Here is a 21,821-nt window from a genome sequence, read left to right as displayed (position 1 = left end):
AGAGGCATGTTTACTCTGGTGTTCCTGCAGTAAGACAGACAGGGACTTAAGTGCCATTAAAATAATGCAGAGAGGATTTTGGTGGACCAGTATCTTTGGAATAGACATCTAAATTCTACATGTCCTCATTTTGGTCACAATTGATCCTTTCAGTCTGTATCTGCATTCTTTGAATGGTTAATACTTTTCAAAAAAAAAAAATTTATGGATCTATTTTAAATAATGCACCAACTTGTGATAAATTTAAGAGCTACTTAAATTTGTTTTGCCTTTGTCTATTAAAGTGGTCTCAAAGTCTTACTTTTTATTGGTACTTGTAGATCTTGATTTAATAGCATTTTAAAAGGTATTCGATAAAGCTAATTGAGTTCTTCACACTGCAAAATATGTTTCCTAGACTACAAATTGTTCTGTAGCTCTCTTCTGAATGTGATATGATTCTGCACTTTTTGTCTTCCTTGTTTGGAAAGTAGGACTGGAGTTGAAGGATGAGCTGTGAAAGTTGGTCTTAAAGTAGTATGATTTTGTTAATGCCTCATGCTCGTTGAGGATCTGCACAGAAATGAACGGAATCTTACAAATGTTATACAAAAGCAGCACTGCATTAATCTTTTTTCACTTTTCTGTTTGTACTCAGTATTTATTTTTCTGAATAACATCATACTGGGACCTTGTACTAATCTTGTTACTGAGATTCAGTTAGCTTCCCAGTTCCCCCTAGGATGAATAACATCCTGTGTCTAGGTAGGACCTTGCATTCAGCTGTTTTATGATGTGTATGTCTTCCTTACAGCTGTCTTACTACATAGTGTTTATCAATGGTAAATAACAATTTCTGACAGATCAATGTTATTTATCATCTGAAAACTTTATTAAAAGGCTTTATTACCATGTAATGATTGAAGTAATGGATCATATGGAATCAAAAACCACTTGTAGGATGCCAATAGAAATACTAGATGATACTTCGAATTCAATTAATTATAAGCTGCCTCTATTTTAATTTAATGTAGACTGTTACATGGATCAGTCAATCCTGGTGTTGAATGGAAAGATCAACTCACTTTTTTCAGGTGTGTGGTAATGCCTTGCAAGCTTGACTACTACCTTTTCTGTTCCAATTTAATTTCAGATTCTTGTATATCTTAGTAAGGGTTTAAGATGTGATACAGACTTCAAACTATGAATTATGGCCACATTTCTTTATGAAAAAGCTCTTTCAAGCAATTTCTCTTTAGAACTGCAGCATTTTTTTTTTTTGCCAAATTTGCAATGAGATGCTCAAGGGGAAAAAAAGTGCTTTTTGAAGTCCACTTCACTGTTATTCTGATTCAGAGAATGTAATTCTTGAACCTTCTAGCACATTTAGTGTAAATATATAAACTTCTGACTGAGAATTCTTTCCTTCCATGCCCCCTAAAAGGGGAAAAAGTAAAATGCCATATTTTCCCACTGCTTTCCAGGTATTAAATATGTGCTGACAGGGTTGGGAAAAGCCTGTTGGCATAGGTATGTGTGTTGTTAGTTTTGGTAATGAAACTAGAGCTATGAAATCTATAATTCTAGATTAAGAAGTTCCCATCTCTGATTGTCTTTTCATTTGTCAGTATAACTTTGGATCAATACAGTAAAACACCATAACAGTCTGGTTCAAAAGTAATCCTCCAGACAGAGGGTTATTTCTGTTATTACTGAAGGGTCCTTGAACATGGTAAAAATAACTCTCTATTTGGAAGGATTTTTGGTTGAATTTTTATATATTTAAGTTGTGCTTTTGCAATGTTCAAGTGCAAAGTTATACCTACTCTGATTCCTAAATGGACATCTGTAATTTGTCCTCACTCTGCCTCCTGTGGAGATCATCTTGGGGGGGTGGGAGGGGATGATGACAATGACTTTCTGAGGTTTGTCATCCTAAACTGCTCCTGGAACAGTAAGAGCAAATGAATCTCAAACTCCATTTACATTCATTCATGAAGAGACGTACCAGACTTGAGAACACTTTTTTTTTTTAATTCAAGCGCTCTGTTAGCCTCACTTAAAGCTAAAGCTAAAATGTTTCCTTACTTATTCAAGATCTTTGTAGACTGTCTGATAAATAGCAAGGCTAGCATTGTGCTGGTTATGTACTGTTATATTTTTAAACTAGGTTGGTCAATAGCTGTGTTCAGCCTGCAGCATTTTCCCAATGGAAGCTCAGTCTGTTAGCTCGAGGATAGGCTTAGTAAATGGATTTCTTTTTGCTAACAGAAATGATCCATGGGAGTTCCCACGAGGAGGGGAGTCATGAGGCAAAAGACAGCTTTTCATGCTGTAAAAGAGAACCTAGGAAGTAAGAATCTGGCCTGTTTTTGCGGTGGCATTTCAAAGGCTTTGCTGTTGAACTTTTTTCTTTATTAAATCAATTCATGTTATTACAGGAAAGTTGAAAAGCCTTTTTGAAACTTTTTAGCTTATTGTTGCTTGTTTGCAACCATGGCTGATCTTTCTTGAAGGCAAAGATTATGGGAGAATGTTAATGCAACAGTTATTCTGAAATATGAAGTGGTCTGTGTCAGCTAATGAATGTACAGTGTGCTAGCAAAAGGTAGTTCCAGTAACTTAGTGAAACTGTCAGTAAGCTTTGTGCACTGTCATATCTGACAGATAAGAGTCCAACTTGGTGAAGTTTCACGGGCACCTATTGTGAGTATGCTGGAACACAATTGGATCCAAAGCCTTGTTTGCAATGTTTTTTCTTTTTTTTTTTTTTTTTAAAAAAAAGCCAACAGTATTTTGATTTTTCAGGAACTTCAGGGTATTGCAAGGACTTACCAGTCTGTCCACAAGTGTTATATGTGGTTTGTAGATGTAAAGCTTTAAGCAGATTAATAAACTATTAAATAATCACAATCTTAATTTATTGCTATAATGTAACTGCATATCTATATGCAGGGACTGCTAACTGAAGTCATAACCACTGTAAATCCCCTGGATAAGAATAATCCTGGTTCACAATTGCCATCAAATAAACTAAAAAGACTAAAAATAGGAAGGATAGTAAAGGATGAACTAAGGCTCACAGCCCCCAAACAGCGTAACTTGGCCTCCTTTCACTCTGCTTACAAACCAGCAAGCATTTTCTTATTCAGCATCTGGACACCAGCACTGCCCAGATGTGCTGAAAGTATATTAAATGCCTCCAAGTGTGGTCTAATTGCTAGCATGTGTGACCTAAGAGACACGCCCCCCACCCCCTTCCCCAGCTGAGCTGGCCAGAAGTAACATTGCATTTTTCTCCATGTTCTTGAAAGCTTACAGAGCCAAGCCTAATGCTGGAGCAGTAGGGAACCATTTGCAATTAAACATCCTGCTGGTGGGAGGAATGGGGGTGTCTGGGTGCTAAATACAGTTGCTAAGTATTCTCTAACTAGTCAATAGCTAAACTGAGTTATAGGCTGCTTAAATTATTTACAGAATTTAAATTTACAAACTTATTAGCTGGTGCTTTTAACAACAGTCAAGTTATTGAATGTTCAGTGCTAAAATGAGTTATTACAAGTAAGTTAACTGAAATTAAATTAGGTGATAAACAGTCTATTTTTCTCCTGTAAATTGGCATTCATGACAACTAGTTCTAATATGCACCTGAACCCATTATTTTTGGTACTTCATAAAGTGGCAATTGATAGCAATTTGTATTGGCAGACCCTTATTGAACATAATTTCTCAACAGGAACCAGCTAATCAATTAATTAATCATAGTTTTACTTGAGTTTGTTTTTATGTTGCTCTATCATTCAGAAAATTAACTGTTAACATTGTTTTTGATTAATGCAACTTAACCACTTTAGTTTTCATTGGCTGAATTACCAAGCTTAGACTAATTAAATAAGTGTTAAAGCTCTTTGAATTACTAGCAAAATTGAAAATTACGTATGCTAATTTGCAAAATACACAACAAATCCTAACTCCGTTATACACAACATTGTGCAGTATTTCAGAAAAGGTTGTCTTGCATTCCCTCTTGAAGACTGCATAGGTGTATGTGGAAAGATCTAGACCCTTCTGAAAACTTGAGGTACTAGTCATCAAAAATACTGTGATGAATATTACTATCAAATCATTGTCTTTCAAATCCATCTAATAAATGTAATAAATCAAATCTATCTAATAAAAATAATAAATGTGATAAAATCTTCCTTCAAATTAAAAAAGCATTTTTAACTTTGAAGTTGCAAATGGGTATATCCCTTCTGCCAGTTTATTCTGGACAAATGCTTTACATACATAGACTCTACTGACTCTAGCAAATCTGCAGAGGATGCCAAGACTCGTTGCTTTGAGTACCCTTTTAGTCAAGAGGGCTTCCATTGAGTCCAAGGATCTTCTTGTCTGTTTCGCATTGCAGTAACAGAACCTACACTGTTTTGATTTTTATGTTGACATAAATTTAATTGCAAAATATTCAAATCATAATTTCTATTAAATGCACTTTTGCCTTAATAAGTACTTAAGTCCTGGCTCAGTGCCCTATTTTCCCCGTATAAGTACACCATTCCTCTTACAAATTAGGAGAATGGCCCTGATCACCTCTAGTTCCCATATTACCAGTATTTATACAAATAGTAGAATATACAAAATGCAAAGTAATCTGATAATACTGACAAATGTATTCACCGACTCGTATGCTTAGGCAAATGTCTTGAAATGCAAATTTAGATTATATTTTTTTTTCCTTTGAAAAACATGCACGTCTTTATTTTTTAGCTTAGTTTGATAGAATAAAAGCTGCCAGTTATTCTGTGTCTGGAATCTTGTTTGCCAAGTGACAGTTTTAATAGAATAAGGATAAATTAGAATTCCATTACTATATTAGTTTATATAGAAATTGTAGTTATTGCTTTGTAAAGATGCTAAAAGGGTTGATTGAGCGTTTTTTCAAATAGTTTAAGACAAAATCTTGAAGGATATAAGCAAAGCCAACCCCTTTGTGGGGTTACTCCCAGATGCTGCTGTGATAGGATACCTGTACTGCTATGTACATACCAGCAATAGACATTTTCTAAAAGAATGAAATCTGTTTTCCTCCATGTCTATCTTCCTCAGTCTTCCAGGTGGAAACAGTATTGTGTTCTTTTAGGTCCCTGAATAATAGTACGTTACTAGTCTGATTGCCTTTGTTTCTTTTAATAGTTGTTAATAAATTAATATTTTTGAAATCCTGGTAGAGATAATTTATTAGGAGTGTGGGCAGCCTTCTTTAGTTGGTTACTAAATAAGTGAATACAGTACAAGCATTTTACTAAACAAATAAGATGATTCTTATTTTGAGTGATTGTTTCAGGGTGGTGTAAGGTACACTGAAGTCATCCAAATGTCTTTTACTTCTGCTACTTCTACAAGAAGAAAGCTGGAGAGAAGGCTGTGGCTCTGGCTATATACCTGAACGTGCACTTACAATATACCTGGCTATATACCTTGGTATGATAATTGTACTGTCTGAGAAAGTCTCACAAGCATCTCTTTCTCTGTTACTAGCCTACCTCAAAAACAATCCAGGATTATCTCGAAGTTAAACCTCCTCTACTAATTACCAGATTCAGCGTGAGAGATGTTGGACATTTCATCAATATAGTTATGTAATACTGAGATAGAGATACTTTTTTTTTCTAGTAAACTGTAGTCTAAATTGCAGTCTCACCTAAGGGGATGGGAGAGGCTTAACACCACTACAAAACTTCTGATGTGTATGCATACTTATTGTCAGACCTCTTTTAACACAGAAGAGCTAGGATACAATAAATCAGTTTAGGTACCAGAGAATTTGATTGGGGTGCTCAATTTTACTATAATAGTCTAATCTAAAACACTCAGCCCTTTTCAGCTCTTCTGTACTCCTCCAAAATTGTTCCTAACAAGAACAATCTTCAAAAATGGGGCATTTGAGACAAGTTAATGATGCTATAGCTACTCAGGATAACCATTGTCTAGAAGTAGCATTTGCTGCCGAAGCAGAAGCCTGGATACAGTGAGTAGGTGAATAGTATCTAAGTTCTCTAGCAGCTTTGTCTTGAAAGGAATGATGTATTGGCCATTAGAAGAGCCATACAGTTGGACAAAAACACTGGGTTAAAAAAAAGGCAGAAAATGCAAACTGGAGTAGAGGCCAACCTAGTTTTAAAGATCACTACTGCTTACCTTTTGCACCAAGCTAAAATCCAGGAATTAGGAGTTTACTTCTCCTGGCTTAGAATCAGAAAAACATTCAAAGTGATATTCTTATCATTGTTTATCCCACTGTTTTTTCAAAGGCAGTCTCGCTTACCCCACTGCACTCTCCCTCCCAGTTTTTATGCAATTAAATGCTTGTTTTTATATTATCAACTCTAGCAGTATAGTTCTGTATTGAAATGTGTCTTGCATGACGTAACTTACTGTGAATATTTGATTTGCCCTATTGATAAATCTAATCGAAGTGTTCAGTGTGACCATTAGCAGTTTCCCTGTAATTATGTGAAAAGATAAAATAACATGAGGGAAGGAGACAGTTTCAGGCCTTGAATTTAGTATCTCAAGGGAGGTTTGTGTGTGAAATGGAGCTGCTGAAAACTAGATTTCTATAGTGAGCTGGAAAGGAAAATGATTTTCCCAGTGCACTTCCATTGTCATCGTGCTAATCACTACAATCTTGAACTGAATCTTGTTTTTTCTTGCCAGGGAACAGAAATGTATCTGAACATTAGGAGATGGGAATGATTTATTTTTTTTGAAGTCATTGTCCCCTCTACTGCCCCCCCTCCCCTCCCACGGAAATAACACATCAGTAACAAACTCTCACTTTTGGAAAGAGTAGCCCTAACTTTGAAGAAACAAATGTTGGCAACTTAGAACGTGATATTCCCTTCCAGTAGATCACCTAACGCAGTTCCAGCTCTCCGATGAAAAGGTGCATCCCTGAAATGTTCTTGGCACAACTTTCTGTATCTCTATTAATTTCCAAGTCTTGCCCTTCCTTTGGGGAAGGAAGCAGCATTACCAGAATCTTTTCAAGACTCTCTTATGCTGGCAAAGATGCATGGGAACTCCATTAGGGACAAGCATTAGAACACTGGGTGCTTTTTACTTCAGAAGCTTTTGGCCTTTGATATTGTATGTATATTTCTAATCAATTAATAAAAATTGAAAGGATTGGATAAAGCACTATGTACTGCATGCAGAATTGATATCACATAACTTATTGTGACCTTACTAGGGTATTTAAAACATCTGCGAAGCTGCAAAACTTGCTTCTATTTATTGTTCACAAAAGCAATTCAGGGTACAGGGAATAATCTGGCTAAAAGTGACTTAAGGAAAAATACTATTCCACTGCTAATAAAGGTTAAGTTTCCTTTTTTCGTCCTTCTTAGTTGTGGTTCAGATAATGACCTACAGATAATGCACAGCTTTATTTGTAATAAGGCATAGTATTGCAAGTGACAACTCCACCACAGAGACCAAACAGATTTGATTGCTTCTCCTAATCACTTAAAAAAAAAAAAAAAAGTGGTAGATTGTTTTAAGCATGTGCGTGATAAGGAAATCTAGATCTGCTTTGAATTGTACCACTCACTCCTGGCAAGCTGTTATTGACCCCCTAGTAAGTGAAACTGTCTATGGTGTTGTGTTCATGAGCAGACTTGTCTGGACAGGTTGACAATGTGTGTGGCTACTTAGTCTGCAATACCTCCCCTATTCCTATCACTTTGTTTTATTTAATGTTTTTTCTTGGTGTTAAATCAGGAATCAGAATTGGACCCCCAGATTTTCAGCTGTTTTAAATGAAGACTAATTTCCTTCCACCAAGATTGCTGTATAAACATGTAGTATTCTTTAACTAAAACATTGTCAGGCTATAGGACTACTTTCTCATTTCTTTTGTGTTGTCTGACCTCTTGTTGACATGCCCATATAATTAATGATGCATAATTACATCTCACTGCTGACAAAATGCTGCGGTGATGTTTTCCTTTATTAATAAGGGCCAATTATCTTTAAATCAAGTCACTTGTCTGAATTTCTCAACATTCAGTCATCACTTGTACATTTTTGTTTTTTTTAATCTATTTCATCAAAAGGCAGATATTTCTCCTTGGCCTTTCTTCCATCCATTGTATGCACACATACAAACAAGTGTCCTCTGTAATCTTTTTTTCTTCAGGTAGGCCTTCACTAACAAACAGTCATGAGTAGTGAAACAAATCTTCCTATGTAAGTTTTCCCATGTAAAACTGAGATATAAACTTTACTGCCAGGCTAGATCATTCTTATAATTAAAATATACTTCACAGATGGGGTGGGGGGATTGTTGGGCTGCCAATGATACAGTGCCACTAGGACCCGAAGGTTAGAAATAACCACTGAAGGTCAGGACATGGGGAGGAAAGCAGATCAAGTCCTAGTAGCTCCCTGTGCAAGATGAGAGGCCTTCAGTACCCGGCTGTCCCTGTATGTACGTAGAAGCTCTTTTTTTTTTTTTTTTTGACAAATATAAATCTCTTCTGGGTGTCAAGGCTTGATTCCATATGTCTTTACACTAATACACATCAAATCTTTCTAATCAAGACACATTAGTAGAGAGGCTGTGTTTTGTTTTTTTTTATTATTCTAAAGAACTTTTCTCAAACCATTCTTGATGTAGGATAAGGAAAATGTATTCCTTTCATCATGCAGTTTACTTGTAAACGGTCATGTTCTTAACGATCTTCTTGAATATAAGTTGGTTTCATTTTCATCCAAATCTTTTTAATAAAGAGTAGATAACTGTAACTCTAATGTCACTGATATCATCCTTAACTGTGTACCTGTATAAGATGTGGCAGCCTTCCCCCTTTAAAATCAGCACTTCTCCTAAGTCCTTTTGGTGTTATCTGCATGAAGATAAGGAGCTGAAAAGAAAAAACAAAACAAAAAACTGCATGTGAAGAAAAGCTTGGACTTCAGAAAAGTTGGACATTATTAGAGGTGGATGCTATCTTAGCAGAGATCTTATGAAATAAAAATGTTATCCATATCCTGGGCTTTGTGCAGGGCTCAACATCCAACCCCTAAAAAAAAAAAAAAGCTCTGCTGCAGAAAAGCTAGATCTCAATGAAAGTGCTTGAAGGTGCTGACTGATAGTTGCAAGTTCGTTGCTGATACCCTAGAACTAGACTCACAGTCACTGCCAGTCAGTCTGTGACCTGCTCAGATGCTAAGCAGAGTAATGAACACAACATCCATCCTTGAGATGAGGACAGTAAATTCAGGAGTGGGATGTAATCTAGTGGGTGAGTGTGGTATTTTTGTACTTCTCAAATAAAACTGAGCAATATAACCTGACTACAGGTAAGATCTCTGCTCCTATTTCCACAATAGCAGATTAACACACAAAAGCTTTTTATGGCTGGTATGCTTAATTGGACTATTCTAAAATCTTTATCAATCAACAGGCAAGTCTGTACTTTAGCTGTAAGCAGTGAAAAGCCTGAGACAGGGTACCAGGTCTGCTGTAAAATAGTTGTAGGCTCTTAAGCTAAGGAAACAAAGTGTACTGGAAGTCCCTTTTAACCAAGAGAGCGCTGTAGTGTTTAAATTACTTGGTACTTGTTTTGTGGGAGCGGTAATAGGATTCCCACTATCATCCTGGCTGCAAAACTTGCATGTTTTCCCTTGTTACTCTCCCTGCATCTTTCCACCAGAGAGACTGATGCAGCATAGCTCATCTGCTTGTGAGTGATGGTGTGAGCAGAGAGAGCAGTGTCTGGAAGTTCAGTCATACAGACCATGTGAATAATGTCACTTTCCTTTGTGGTATTATGACATCTCGTGAAAAAATAATCAAAGCCTCTTCCTACCGCAGCTCTTAAATAAATATGACAGTAGGCAAATGTCCCATTGCAGAAAATGCTGGAGTCAAAGCAGGGCCCTAGAGCAGGACAATTATTTCAATTATCTGGAATTCATGATGAAAAACAGGAGCAGCTTTCAGGAAATATGCACAAGTCTGGCAATTGCTTGATCAGTTGTGATAGTCACTGCTAAATATCACGTCCCATTGGGTTTTGCAAGAGGAAAGCTTGGAGCAGGTGGATTATTTTAGTCACCTATGCACCATCACAGGAGCGTGGTGTGGCTCTCTGGAGATCAAATGCCACCAACTGCTTGATTAAGTATGACATCACTGGCTAATATCACAAGGCTGTAAGTAATCGCAGTAGAGGCAGAAAGAGTGCACAGAGCAGATGGATTGTTTCAATTATTTGGGCCCCTTGATGAATAAGAACTTCAACTGTCATCAGCAGATCCTGTGGCAGGCAAGCAATAACTGCATTGCTATGACATCACTTTAAAATCTGTTATGGCTTAAGTATTTCAACAGCTGTAAAGCTTAGATTTGTCTTAGCATTGATTTGACCCATAGCTAGCTTTAGTGCTGAGAACTGAACACTGAGAAAATTGTGAATGCTTCCAAGCACGTCATGGTATTTCAGTTTGTTTTCACCACTGCAGGGGAAACATTGAACCAGCACCAGGCTTGCTCTTGGTACAACTTTTTTTTCTTTTTTTCTTGTATTTAATTTTTCAGGAGGAGACAGCAAGGGAAAGCTAAGGTCTGCTTTCTGTCAGATGCAAGGACAGAATGCAATAGCTTAGATCTGTTTATTCATAAACTTGGGAAGGCCTGAGCATCCAGAAAATGATCCTTAATTGGATAATATGCTAGGTCGAAAATCTGATAGGCCTGAAATTTTTGAGGGGAAAAAATGACCTAAGAGTGCACTCTCATTTTGTTTTCTGTCTGCAGCCTGTAGGAAATCCACCTTAAACTTGTTTTAACATCAAGACAAGTGTAAAATAAAAATTGTTTGCTCTTACAAGAAGGTACGTGGCACCTTATGTCACTATCCTGTTTCAGCTAAAATTGTTTGACTGTAGTGCACAGAAATCTAGCTTTCACCCCCCCCCCCCCAAAAAAAAAAAAAAAAAGCTGTAGATTGGAGTACACTTCAAAGAATTAATAAACTTTGAAGCCTAGAGGTTTTTACAAACCAAATCCCATCTAAATCTGATAAGACTTAGTCAGATCTGCTCTGGTCAGGCCTCGAAGGCAGAAGAGAGTCAATAAGAAGCTTGTTAGAGCTACATATGTTAGCATATTACAAAAAGTTAATGTTACAGAGGATTTGATTTCTGCACTCTTAAGTGCCTTTAACTTCACCTCAACACAGAATTGATAGAAAAATATTTTCTCTAAGTAATTAACCCAGTTATGTAAATGTAGCTTGGGGGGGGGGAGGGACAGGGTGGCATCATTTATGCTGGAAAACAAATGACACTTTCTAATCACTTTATTCCTTTCTACTCTTAAAGTGAGACTAAATAGGCCCATAATAGGAGAATCAAGAAGATGATTTAACTATATTAATTCTAGAAGATATGAAACAGAAATTAAACGTTTTGTGCAGGCTGAGTAGAGTTAAAGTGAAAACCTCTTCTTTCCCCATCATATCTCTTTCAGACCAATTAAGGAAGGTATTGATTACATTCTGTCTTAGGAGAAAGTGATCCTCATTAGTATCCTTTATCTGACCTGTCCTTTTCCCATTACAGGGGAAACAACTTCTAATTTAAGATCAAGAAATTACTTTTGAGAGGAACAAATATCTCAAACCGATGAGGAAAATTGAGCTTTTTCTCCATTTGCTACTGACCTGAAATCTGCAAAGTACTAAACACTTGTCACTTCTGGTCATTTCTACCCCAAATTGAATAGAAATTACCAAGAAAGCTTTGTCTGGCTTTACAACTTTAGAATGAGTGACACTTTTGTGGCATTCATGTGACTGCTTGAGGCTTATTTTTTTGTAATCTTCTGACCATCTAGTTGATATTGCTAACTCAGTATAGTTCAGCTGTTGTGCAGCCTGCTCTTCCATTCAGATCAGATTTGTCTGTCCCTGAAAAGCTTTGAGTCAGAATGCTAATAGTTCCATTTTTAGCTTAAAAATCATGATACTTTAAAATATTAGGGTTGAATTATACCTTTTCTCATCTGTGATTCACTAAACTGAGACAGGATTATGTTTCATGCTTTTTCATGTAGCCATCAGACCTTGAAACTTTCTTTGAGAGTTTTTTTTTTACATATTTCCTTCAGAAGGTGCAGTTTCAGTAGTAATAAAAATATTTCAAGTATTGTAATGAAATAATGATAACTGGCAGCACTCTTTGCAGAGGAGGTTTTGCGTTGTGTGTTTTTCTTTTTAAGCGATGCTGAAGATCAGCTTCCCTACAGTTTTGTTTTGTTATGCTGTTAGAGCGAGGCGGGATCTGAAGAGCAAGAGAAAAGAAGATATTTGGGCAAATGGAAGAAAGGAATAAGTGAATACGTAGCTCAGGGAAGATTGGTGTGCGTGAAATGAGCAGAGAAATGTTTGCAAGACTTTAAAGAAATATCAGATGAAGGCAAATTTAAGCAAACTAGATGTAGAATACTGATGGACAGAAGGGAGAGTAAGATTGGTTTTGAAACCAAGATTAACTTACGCTTTTTTAGGTAATCACAAACTGCAATTGCATGTTTTTTACTTCTTGTTATAAATTGTTTTATAACATTCCTGGGCACTATACGTGTCTTACTTCCTCACAGAGGAAACTCTGGCTGTACCTTGTCCAGTAAGGCAATTTGACTGGATACAGGAATCTCATATTCTTGAGTTTTATACTCAAAATATTTTATAGTACTGTAGTATATGCATAGGGTCTTACATAATTTTTAGCACTTTAAAAAGCCACTAGCTTTTTTATTTATTTATTATTATTTTAAACTATGCTGTCAGTGCAGTGAAAAGATTGTATTCATTTGTGTGGCCTTCCAGAAAACCTGTTTTGTCTTGGAAGCCTTATCTAAAATAAAAGACCAAGCCTCAAAACTGTAGAAGTGGTTAAATGTGCTGTGGTTTTAATTGAAATCTCTCTTAAATCATTTACCATTTTACACCTTTGACATAATGCTCTTGTACAGTGGTCCTAAAGATAAAGCCATTGAAGATTGTATTTGAAGGAATGAAGATAGTTTTTATCGGTGTTCTTCTAGGATCGACCACAAGGACCGAATAGTGCTCCCAAAGAAATACATTTGGATGAAGATGACTGAACATGCAGATCCAAAGGCCTTTTAGGATATGGTGAACCTTTGGCCTTGGATGAAGAACATTCTTGGATGAAAGAACTCCAGCTGAAAGACAAAGTCTTTGCCTTGATATTTGCAGAGATATGAAAGATAAAGGAAACAAAGATTTGCAGCTGAATTCTTGCAGGGTGCACTTACAGTGGCTGACACTGGCAAGCAGCCAGCCTGCCTCATTACTGTGGAATGTCACATCCTTGCACCCCTTCCTGTTCTCCTATAACTCCCCAAAAGGGTCAATTTTTTATCTTTTTCTGCTTTCTAGTTGCAAACTACACTAACAAATTTTAATTGCATAGGTTCTGCATTAAAACTGGCATTCTGCGATTGATGTGCATCACGTGTAGCTAATATGCAGAAAATTCACACTACACTTGGTTCATCAGAATATCATACTGTGCTTGTATCTGCAGCTGAACAGGTAGTTAGATAATACTCTTGTTTTTCTTTAGTGACTTACCCAAGTTTAAAATGTCAAGAATTCAGTGAGTCAATGCACTGACATTCACAATGTGGTCAGCCTTGACTACCTGGGCATTCGAACGGATTTCTTACTCTAACATATTGAACTATGTTAAGTCGATATGGAGACATCTAGTGACTTTGTAAGTTTCCTTACTAAATATTCAATATACTTGAAATTTGATTATACGTTTGACTATTTCACTTTTTGAAGTGTCCTTATTTTCACTTTATTATTAAATGCAGGTCTGCTGGACAGTTTTTGTTTAGATTTTTAGAATATGATTTGAACCACAGATTTTATATAATAGTATTTGCTAAGGTGACCATCAAAGCATGTTTGTATACTGGCATGATACCTGATATGTTAGTTAACTAAGGGATTTTTCCTTAATTTAGAATGTGTCAAAAACAAATGAACAGACAAAATAACCAAAACCCAGAGACTACGTAAGAGAAATGCCATACCAAAGTTTAAAGGGCTTTGTCTCTCCCTGCATCAGTCCCCACAAAAAGAGGCTTAATGACTTTCACTGGCTTAGAAGTAGGAAAAATTCTATAATTCTGCTTGCACATCAGCTCACATGCTACAGTACCTTTTGTGCCAACTGGGCTTGCATAGTAGGTGTGCAGAATTTAGGCATCTATGGTATCTCTGCTCAGGGACAGACTTGAATAGTAGCAACTATTATAACAATACAAACAAACAAAAAAGCATCCTCCAGCAAGGTAGCATAGGTAAGTCAGTCCTTATGAGATGCGGGCATATTGTCTACTTCCAAATGTTCTCTGCAACTTGTTGAGAAAGTTTTTCTTTAACAGCTACATCTTCATGCCCAGCCAACCCATGTCTAGCTTTACAAGCAGTTCTAGAAGGTGTTTTCAATCGAGACGTAGACTTTTCTAAATAGTAGTACAGATACTGTCTCTTAAACCTTAGCGTTTGTCCTGAAGAACTGGGAGACATTAACCTTTCTTCAATCAGTGATTTTGCTTGCTTGTATTCTCTTCTGGCACCTACCTGTCTATCTTCTCTCTTCTCTGACCTTAACAGGTCATAAATATTGTGCATGACAATTGGAAGTTTTGTTTACTGCAAGGTTTCTGTACTGGGCTGATTAATATAAAATAGTTCATACTGAGATGCATATGCATGTTTGTGTGCAAGTTATATTGCTTGCATCGAGCCTATTGGAATCTGTATATACATAAAGGTATGACTAAAACCAGATAACTAGACACTGGACAGTTAAACTCTATTGTTTACTACTGAACTTTGATGTACTGATGCTGTTTTGTTATTTCCCTAATAAAGGAACCCTTTATCAATGCTTTGATATTGAATAGTGTTTATGACAAAGAGGCTTAGGGTATTGTTCTAAAAGGAGACAAAAAGCCAAGAGACAGGGTTGGCTTCACAAAAGCAATATATTTCTACAGTAGTCACACCCCAAAACAGGTCAAGTCAGCCATGGGTTAACTTGGAATAACAATTTGATTTGATTTTCACCCTCTCCCTTTGCCACCATTAAAATTGATCATCATCATTTTACATGTTTCTCCCATGTCGGATAATGTTTCTGTGTGATTGTGCAGCCCTCTGTAAAGATGGGGCTACATCTCTTTGTGGGTTAGCAGGGCAGTATCTGTTGTTACAGAGCCATGTTTCCATGTGTCTGTTCTCGATAAGGTATAAAACAACCCACTTGTTGGGTATGTTTTCGATCCATCTTAGGGCTTGGTTCTGGTGCTAGAGCTGCCATGCCCTATCAAAAGTCTGTTGCTGCTTCTAAAAGGCAAATAACAGTCAAGATTAGGCCACAATATGTTTGTTTTTTGTTGTTTTCCAGGAATTCCTCTTACCCAATTTTTCCCCTCTCATGTTAACCATCAGTGGCACTGCTGTGTTGGTAAATTTTCATTGTTTGTCAGCTGGAAAAATGCTGTTTATATTCATCTCCTTGGTCTCTGGTATGGCTTCCTCTAACTTTGATAGAAATTCACCATACCTAATACGCTAACTGCTTAATTAAAAGCACTGTGAATATATATGTCAATTATAAAGACACTAGAGGGGTAATTCCTAGTTTTAAAACTGTGTAAAACCTTGTTCATGTGCTTAGAAGTTCTTTAGTTCAATCATCTCTCGGTATATCTTAATGTAGAAAGGACATGGGAAACAACTTCAGTAGAGTCCTCTTCTATTATTATTATTTATTTATTTTTCGTGGGTGGGGTGGGCTCTTCCTTTGCCTTTGAATATGAACCTCTGTGCCTGACTAAAAACTCTTCTGCCATGGATTTGGAGGTGAAAGAATTCAATTTTTTATTTGAGACAAGACAAACTTTTGTTTAGAATCAGTGAGACAAATCACATGGGGGCTTTCTTTTAACTTCTGTTTTCTTTGTCAAAGAAGAGCATAGAGGGTGACGTATATACTGCACACAGATTAGGTGCTTGGTTTTGGGGATTCGTTTATCATGGAGACAAAACATAACAAGATCCTGAGGCTGAAAGTCAGAGTTTGATCAGGAAAGATGATACACATTTTAAAAAGCCAAAGTATTTTATTATTGGAATGCATCATTCAGGGAATATGATAGATTTTCCATTAGTGGAAGTCTTTGATCAAAACTGCTGATCTTTGTAAAAGAAGAGCTGCCTCAAGAGCAAGCAGCTGAATGTGATGCAAGAATTATTGAATGAGGGCTTTTTGTCCTTTTTTATGCAGAATGAGACAGATATGGGTACCATAATACCACAAATAGTAGTGGTTGTAGTAGAAAACAGATTAAACTTTAGCCGCAGAAGTGATGCTAAGAGAAAAATATTAATGGAGTGTAAAGTAACTCTACCTCGTGCTGCTAGCATCAGAGAATGTGTATGACGCATGCTGCAGTTCAGTTTGTTATAGGTAATCCTGCGTCTGCACAGTCTCAGAGATGCCTGTTGAGGCAGATGGGCACTTTTCTGCAGGCAGGAGACTAACAGAAAAAATTGCACAACTTTTAGCTTCATAGGTCAGAACTATGGGCAGCTTCAGGAGGAATGTGGTTTTTTAATAGTTAAAATGTTTACACAGAGTTAAATTCTAAATCATTTTTAGGAGAGGGACATAATTATCATGTTATGATATAACCTATATACAGGTATGGTATATTCCCTTCACTGGGCCACTGTAGTTGTCAGTGGTGGTGTAACCTATCCAAAAGGTCCCTGGAGCATAGAATCATTAAGGTTGGAAGAGACCTCCAAGATCATCTGGTCCAGCCATCACCTTACTACCAATATCACCCACTAAACCATGTTCCTAAGCGCCAGGTCCAACCTTTCCATGGTGCAAATTCCTAGCTTTAGCTGAATTGGGATGAATCTCGCCTGCACTGCTTTTGGAACCTTGACATTCCCATTTGTTTCCATTCCATAGCCTGGCAGTTGGGTGGAGGATGTTCCCAGGTCTGGGTGTGGGACATGCTTTTTGTAAGATGACAGCTGAGAGCCAAGCCTACAATAGTGGTAACACTGCTCAAAAAAGGCTGTCTCCTAGACTTCAGTTATATACATTAAGCTTGTTTCCTGCTGTTACTCCTTAGTCACTAGAGAAAGAAAGATGTCTAAATTAGGTGCAGTGGACCATCCTCTGCAGCCCTTGTAGGTACTTAATTTTCCCAGCTGATTTCAGAGGGTTTTGAGACCCTTTGAAATGCTCAACTCTCTTCTTCATTCTCCTTTTCCCCTCCCTCCAGCTGCCTTCACCACACATCTGTGCCCCAACAACATGTTTATTGACAAGATTTTCCCTGTGTAGAACTCCCCAATGAATGAAGCATGTTACAGGATATATTCACAGCATCATCTTCAGTGCTGGATTACAAACCCACTGTAACATCAGACCCTACATAAGTTAACTAGAACTACTCCCTTTGGCAATTCTGGCTGGTTTTTTTTTTTTTTTTTGTAAATTGGCCAAACTACAGATTTAATTTTGCTGTCTTATGTTTTGTTATGAATGGCTTCTTCTGTACCATTATAGTCCTTTCAGCTGCAACATATTATTCCTCAGATTTTTCATTAGTGGAGGTGATTAATAAAATCTTCAGGTACTACAGAGCCCGTTATCCTCAGATACAAGGCTGTCATCAAGCTGTTGTACTTATGGACATCCCCGTGTCTTCTAGCTACAAGGACACTTTAAGCAAATACATTTCTAGTTGTTTTCTATGGTTGCAGCATTAATTTTTGAATATTATGAAGTGCGATGTCAAAGGAAGATGTTCTTATATTTTAACTCACAAGTATGTAGTACTTGCATGGTTAAATTTTCATAGATGTGAATCTCTGAAAACAAGAAGTGAAGTGTTTAATGACCACAAATTCATGTTTTCCAGAGAACATCATTTTCAAAGTTTTGTTCACATTGGCATTTGGATGTTTTTATGGTCCTCACTTTTCCCCATTTTTCTTTCGTCTCCTCTCCCCACCCCCCAGACTTCATTGCCTCCTCACAAGTTATTTTGTAAAAGTATCCATAGGAAGAAAAGAAGGGATAGAAGTGGTAGTCAAGTGATAGGCTTCATTTTGTACCAAGTCATACAATTTAGTTTTCAGATAACAACAACAACAACAAAAAGCCAAACCTAAAATGTAATACAAGTTGTCAAAAAGCTGACACTCTAAATACCAGAAAATATTAACATCTATTGTCAAGAAAAATAAAAAGTATGAATCACTCCATCTCCATGACACATTTCAAAACTGCTATACACAGCACAAATTATAGTGTGTTTGATGGTATCAGAGATAATAGTACTTGAGAGTTCCTCTCAGAGCACCCAGCATTCCTACTAAAAGGGTTCAATTGTCTTGGCTTACAGTATAGAGCTTTAGAGAAAAGATTAAGGTTCTCTGAGGTCATCTTTGCTAAAAATAAAAGCTGATAGAGAATTATTGTTAATAACTTCAGTCAAAGGAAAATGGTTTTTTTTTTTTTATTTTTTATTTTGTGTATAACATTCTTACTGGAAAACAAAAATTATATCTACCTGTAAAATAGTGATTTATTTCCTTAGTGCCTTACAGCATATTTCCAATATGCTATCCCCTTGTTCACCAGTGATGCCCTGCATGATCCTGCAATTTAATTCCTTCTATTGTCAAGTTCCTTATAGGCAAATCAGGAATGATTCCTGTGCTCAGCAGTCATGTGGGTCCTAAACAGAGGAGTCAGAAATATGTCAGAAAAGGCTAAAATTTAAAAATCTTGCTTGTCTGAAAAGCTTATGAGAAATTGCCCTCCTTTAGAAAGGCCATCACTTCCAATTTTTTCTTGCATTGCCCTTAGCCAGTGGTTTCCTGTGCTTCAAGGGGATGGATAAAAAATGTCACTGAGAACTGTACGAGATGGTAGTCTTTCTCTAAGTGGCCACTTGTAGGCAGCATCTTGCATCTTGTTTCATTTCCAGGGAGAACAGTGAGAGATGACAAGTACTTTGTTCAGTGTGGTTCCTCATGGAAATTCTAAAACAGAACATTATTAATTGGCAACACAGAAGAAAAAAATGAGCTGTAAAAGCATGTGTGTGGAAGTCATAGTTACTTTCAAAGAGAAAACTATTCAAAAATGAAATAAGTGCAAAATTAGTTTAAATTAAACAGATTTTTGATGGATTTTTTGATGGATTTGTTTTATTTAGCTTCGATTTTCTTTATTTTGTTTGCTTTGTTTTGTTTTTGTGTGTGTGTTTTAAAGGACCCAACTGTAATTTATTTTAATTCATAAACTAATCTTCAGATTTCTACCTAAACAATGCAGTGAAATTTCACCTATACTACACAGAAAAGCACTGTGATATAAGTCAGCACTGTAATATAAGTCATGGAATTATTTGATTTGTTATTCATGTGAAAAAAAAAAAAAGGAAAAAATAAATGTAATTTCTGCTTTTAATGCTGAATTTTACCTTAACTGCAGAGGTGTGGCTCCTGCCTACATAATGAAAAGTTTGGTAGAAGGATCCCTGGGGAGGGCAGTCACAAATTTCTTGTGGTTACTGAACATAGAAATGGAGCAGATACCAAAAGGAAGAAGAAGATTTAGAACATCTTAAGATGTATTTATTAATATATTAACCTAATTGGAAAGAAAAAAGAAGTCAGCAGGGAGTACCTAGATACTTATCTATAGATTGCCTGACATATAGTACATCTCTTTGAAGATGAAAAGGTCATTGAAAAAGTGTTTTCTGAATAGGCATACATCGTGTGTCTCTGGGGTTAACTGCAGTGTTAAAAAATACAAACAAAAACGTTTTTTAATTATGTTTTCTTTAGGTTGTCTTCATTACAATGTCCCAGTTGCCTCTAGCAGTTCATTAAGAAATGCAAATACTGTGCAACTTGTAATTTGTTCTTTTGACCCTGCACATATAGACCAACTCAAAGGGATGGCAAGTAGCTGATTCTATTCTCTTTGGTGCTTGACCACCAGGATTGTGTCCCTTAATCTACTCCCTGATGTCTGTACAAAATTCTAGGAGTCAAGGGACTTCCACGTGCTGTTAGAGACAGAATTACGGAGTCCAGCTGACTGTGCAGTTGCTACAGTTTTTGGTGTTTTTTTCGTTTTTAGAAAATGAGGTCTGATGAGATCTTAGTTTTGTCCAGTAAGTTCTACTTTCTTTCCTCAGTGAAAGAACAGAAGATGAAGCTAGGTGTAGATCCAGTGATGTTAAAAGGGTAAATCACTTCCTTGAAGGTGAAAGGTATGTGTGGACATGATGGTGCAATATGGTAGAATAACTTCCCAAGACAAATAACATAAGCACTGCTGTTTGAGATGGGTGAATAATGTAGGTTGAAAATTATGGTTGAAATTTTGGAGTCTGAAACAAATCACAGTTAAAAGAACATAGCAAGTGGCCTGCCCATATGGGTATAATTTCCACCATTTTCCAAACTTTTTTTTTTTCCACACTTTGAAATTACTTTCAGAGGTCCTATTCAGCTTGGCGCTGGCCTCAGTGGTCCTCAGTATTTTATCCATTTGTGTCTCTTTGCGTATTTCTGTCATGAGACAGAGTTTTAGGGTCGTAGGCACAGAGAGGATTTCATTGGCAGAAAGCATGTTTGTGCAAAATGTCGATGACATAAGCAGCGTCTTGGATAATATGGCCTGAAAATGAAGCTGCTAAGAAATCTTCAAATCAAATGTGGTTGTGTCCAGGAGGAAATCTTTTGCATTAGAAATTGTGGTGTAGCTTGCTTCACAGGCTTGGCAGCCCACACTCCCTCTGTTCTGTGTTATCTCGTTAACATTATTATTTGGGAGCCAGAGTCAAACACTTATATTGGGTAACAGTTATGACTACTTGACACAATGTCAGTAAAATGCATATTTTTTTTTTTTTTATAATTAGAATTTTGACAGGAAAGAGAGGAAGAGGCACAAAATGAGAAATTAGTTATTTCCTGTGCCTCTGTCATTGCCCACATTAAGCTTCACTGGTGCATTTTGCATGATCTCATGGCAGCCTCTTCACAGCAGCCTGTTCTCTGCCAGATTTAAAGACAGAGTGAAAATAAGGGGTGAGATAGAAACATTGCTGCTTGGCAAAACAAACCTTATAAATTTATTAAGTTGCAAGAGGTCTGAGACAGAATACTGTAACTCTGTTTTTGCTGGGAATCTGGGTTTATGAAAATAATAGGAATTTGAGATAAAACTTTCCTAAATGACAGTGAAGTTTTTATTGTCCAAGGGCAGTCAGTTTGAGTAAATTCTAATGAGGTTTAGGGCTATTATAAATTAAAGGCTTTATCCTGTTTCTGAAACAGAGCTTATTTTCTCACTCAAAAAGAAAGATTCAACCCCCAAGTCTTTACTATTGAGCTTAGATTTCAGAGATTGCTGATCTCTACCTACCAGCAGAAATCTGCCACTGGACCTCCATCTGGGACTTACACTGGTGTGGCTAATGTCTTGCTATTAAAGTTATGCTGTGTCATCTTGGAAGGAGGTGCTCATTAAGAAAGGGCATGCCTGCTCATAAGAATAATCAAATAATATTTAAGGCTTTCGGCAAAGCATTTTTAATCAGCAATACTGACAGCCCTGTCTAAATTCTGTTATTTGATTTTTAAAACCAGATTAATTTATCACTCTTTTTC

General features: G+C 36.7%; 1 protein-coding gene across 4 annotated transcripts in view; it reads left to right on the top strand.

Annotated features, from left to right (window-relative positions):
* The window catches only part of ATRNL1 (attractin like 1), a 492,744-nt gene that overhangs the window by 384,217 nt on the left and 86,706 nt on the right, over nt 1-21,821 (top strand). The window contains exon 27 of one of the 4 annotated variants that reach the window (XM_035547701.2): nt 13,100-14,989. The exons of 2 other annotated variants lie outside the window; for them this stretch is intronic. In XM_035547701.2, the coding sequence (XP_035403594.1) occupies nt 13,100-13,159 (60 nt within the window). In that variant the 3' untranslated portion in view covers nt 13,160-14,989. Of the gene's footprint in view, nt 1-13,099; nt 14,990-21,821 lie in introns of those variants that run through there. One more of the 4 variants, XM_035547699.2, reaches the window with a different exon arrangement.

This window comes from Cygnus atratus, chromosome 7 (assembly GCF_013377495.2).
Source record: "Cygnus atratus isolate AKBS03 ecotype Queensland, Australia chromosome 7, CAtr_DNAZoo_HiC_assembly, whole genome shotgun sequence".
NCBI classification, from domain to species: Eukaryota; Metazoa; Chordata; class Aves; order Anseriformes; family Anatidae; genus Cygnus; species Cygnus atratus.
The sequence above is the reverse complement of the archived record's forward strand: the minus strand, read 5'-3'. Positions and strand labels throughout refer to the sequence as shown.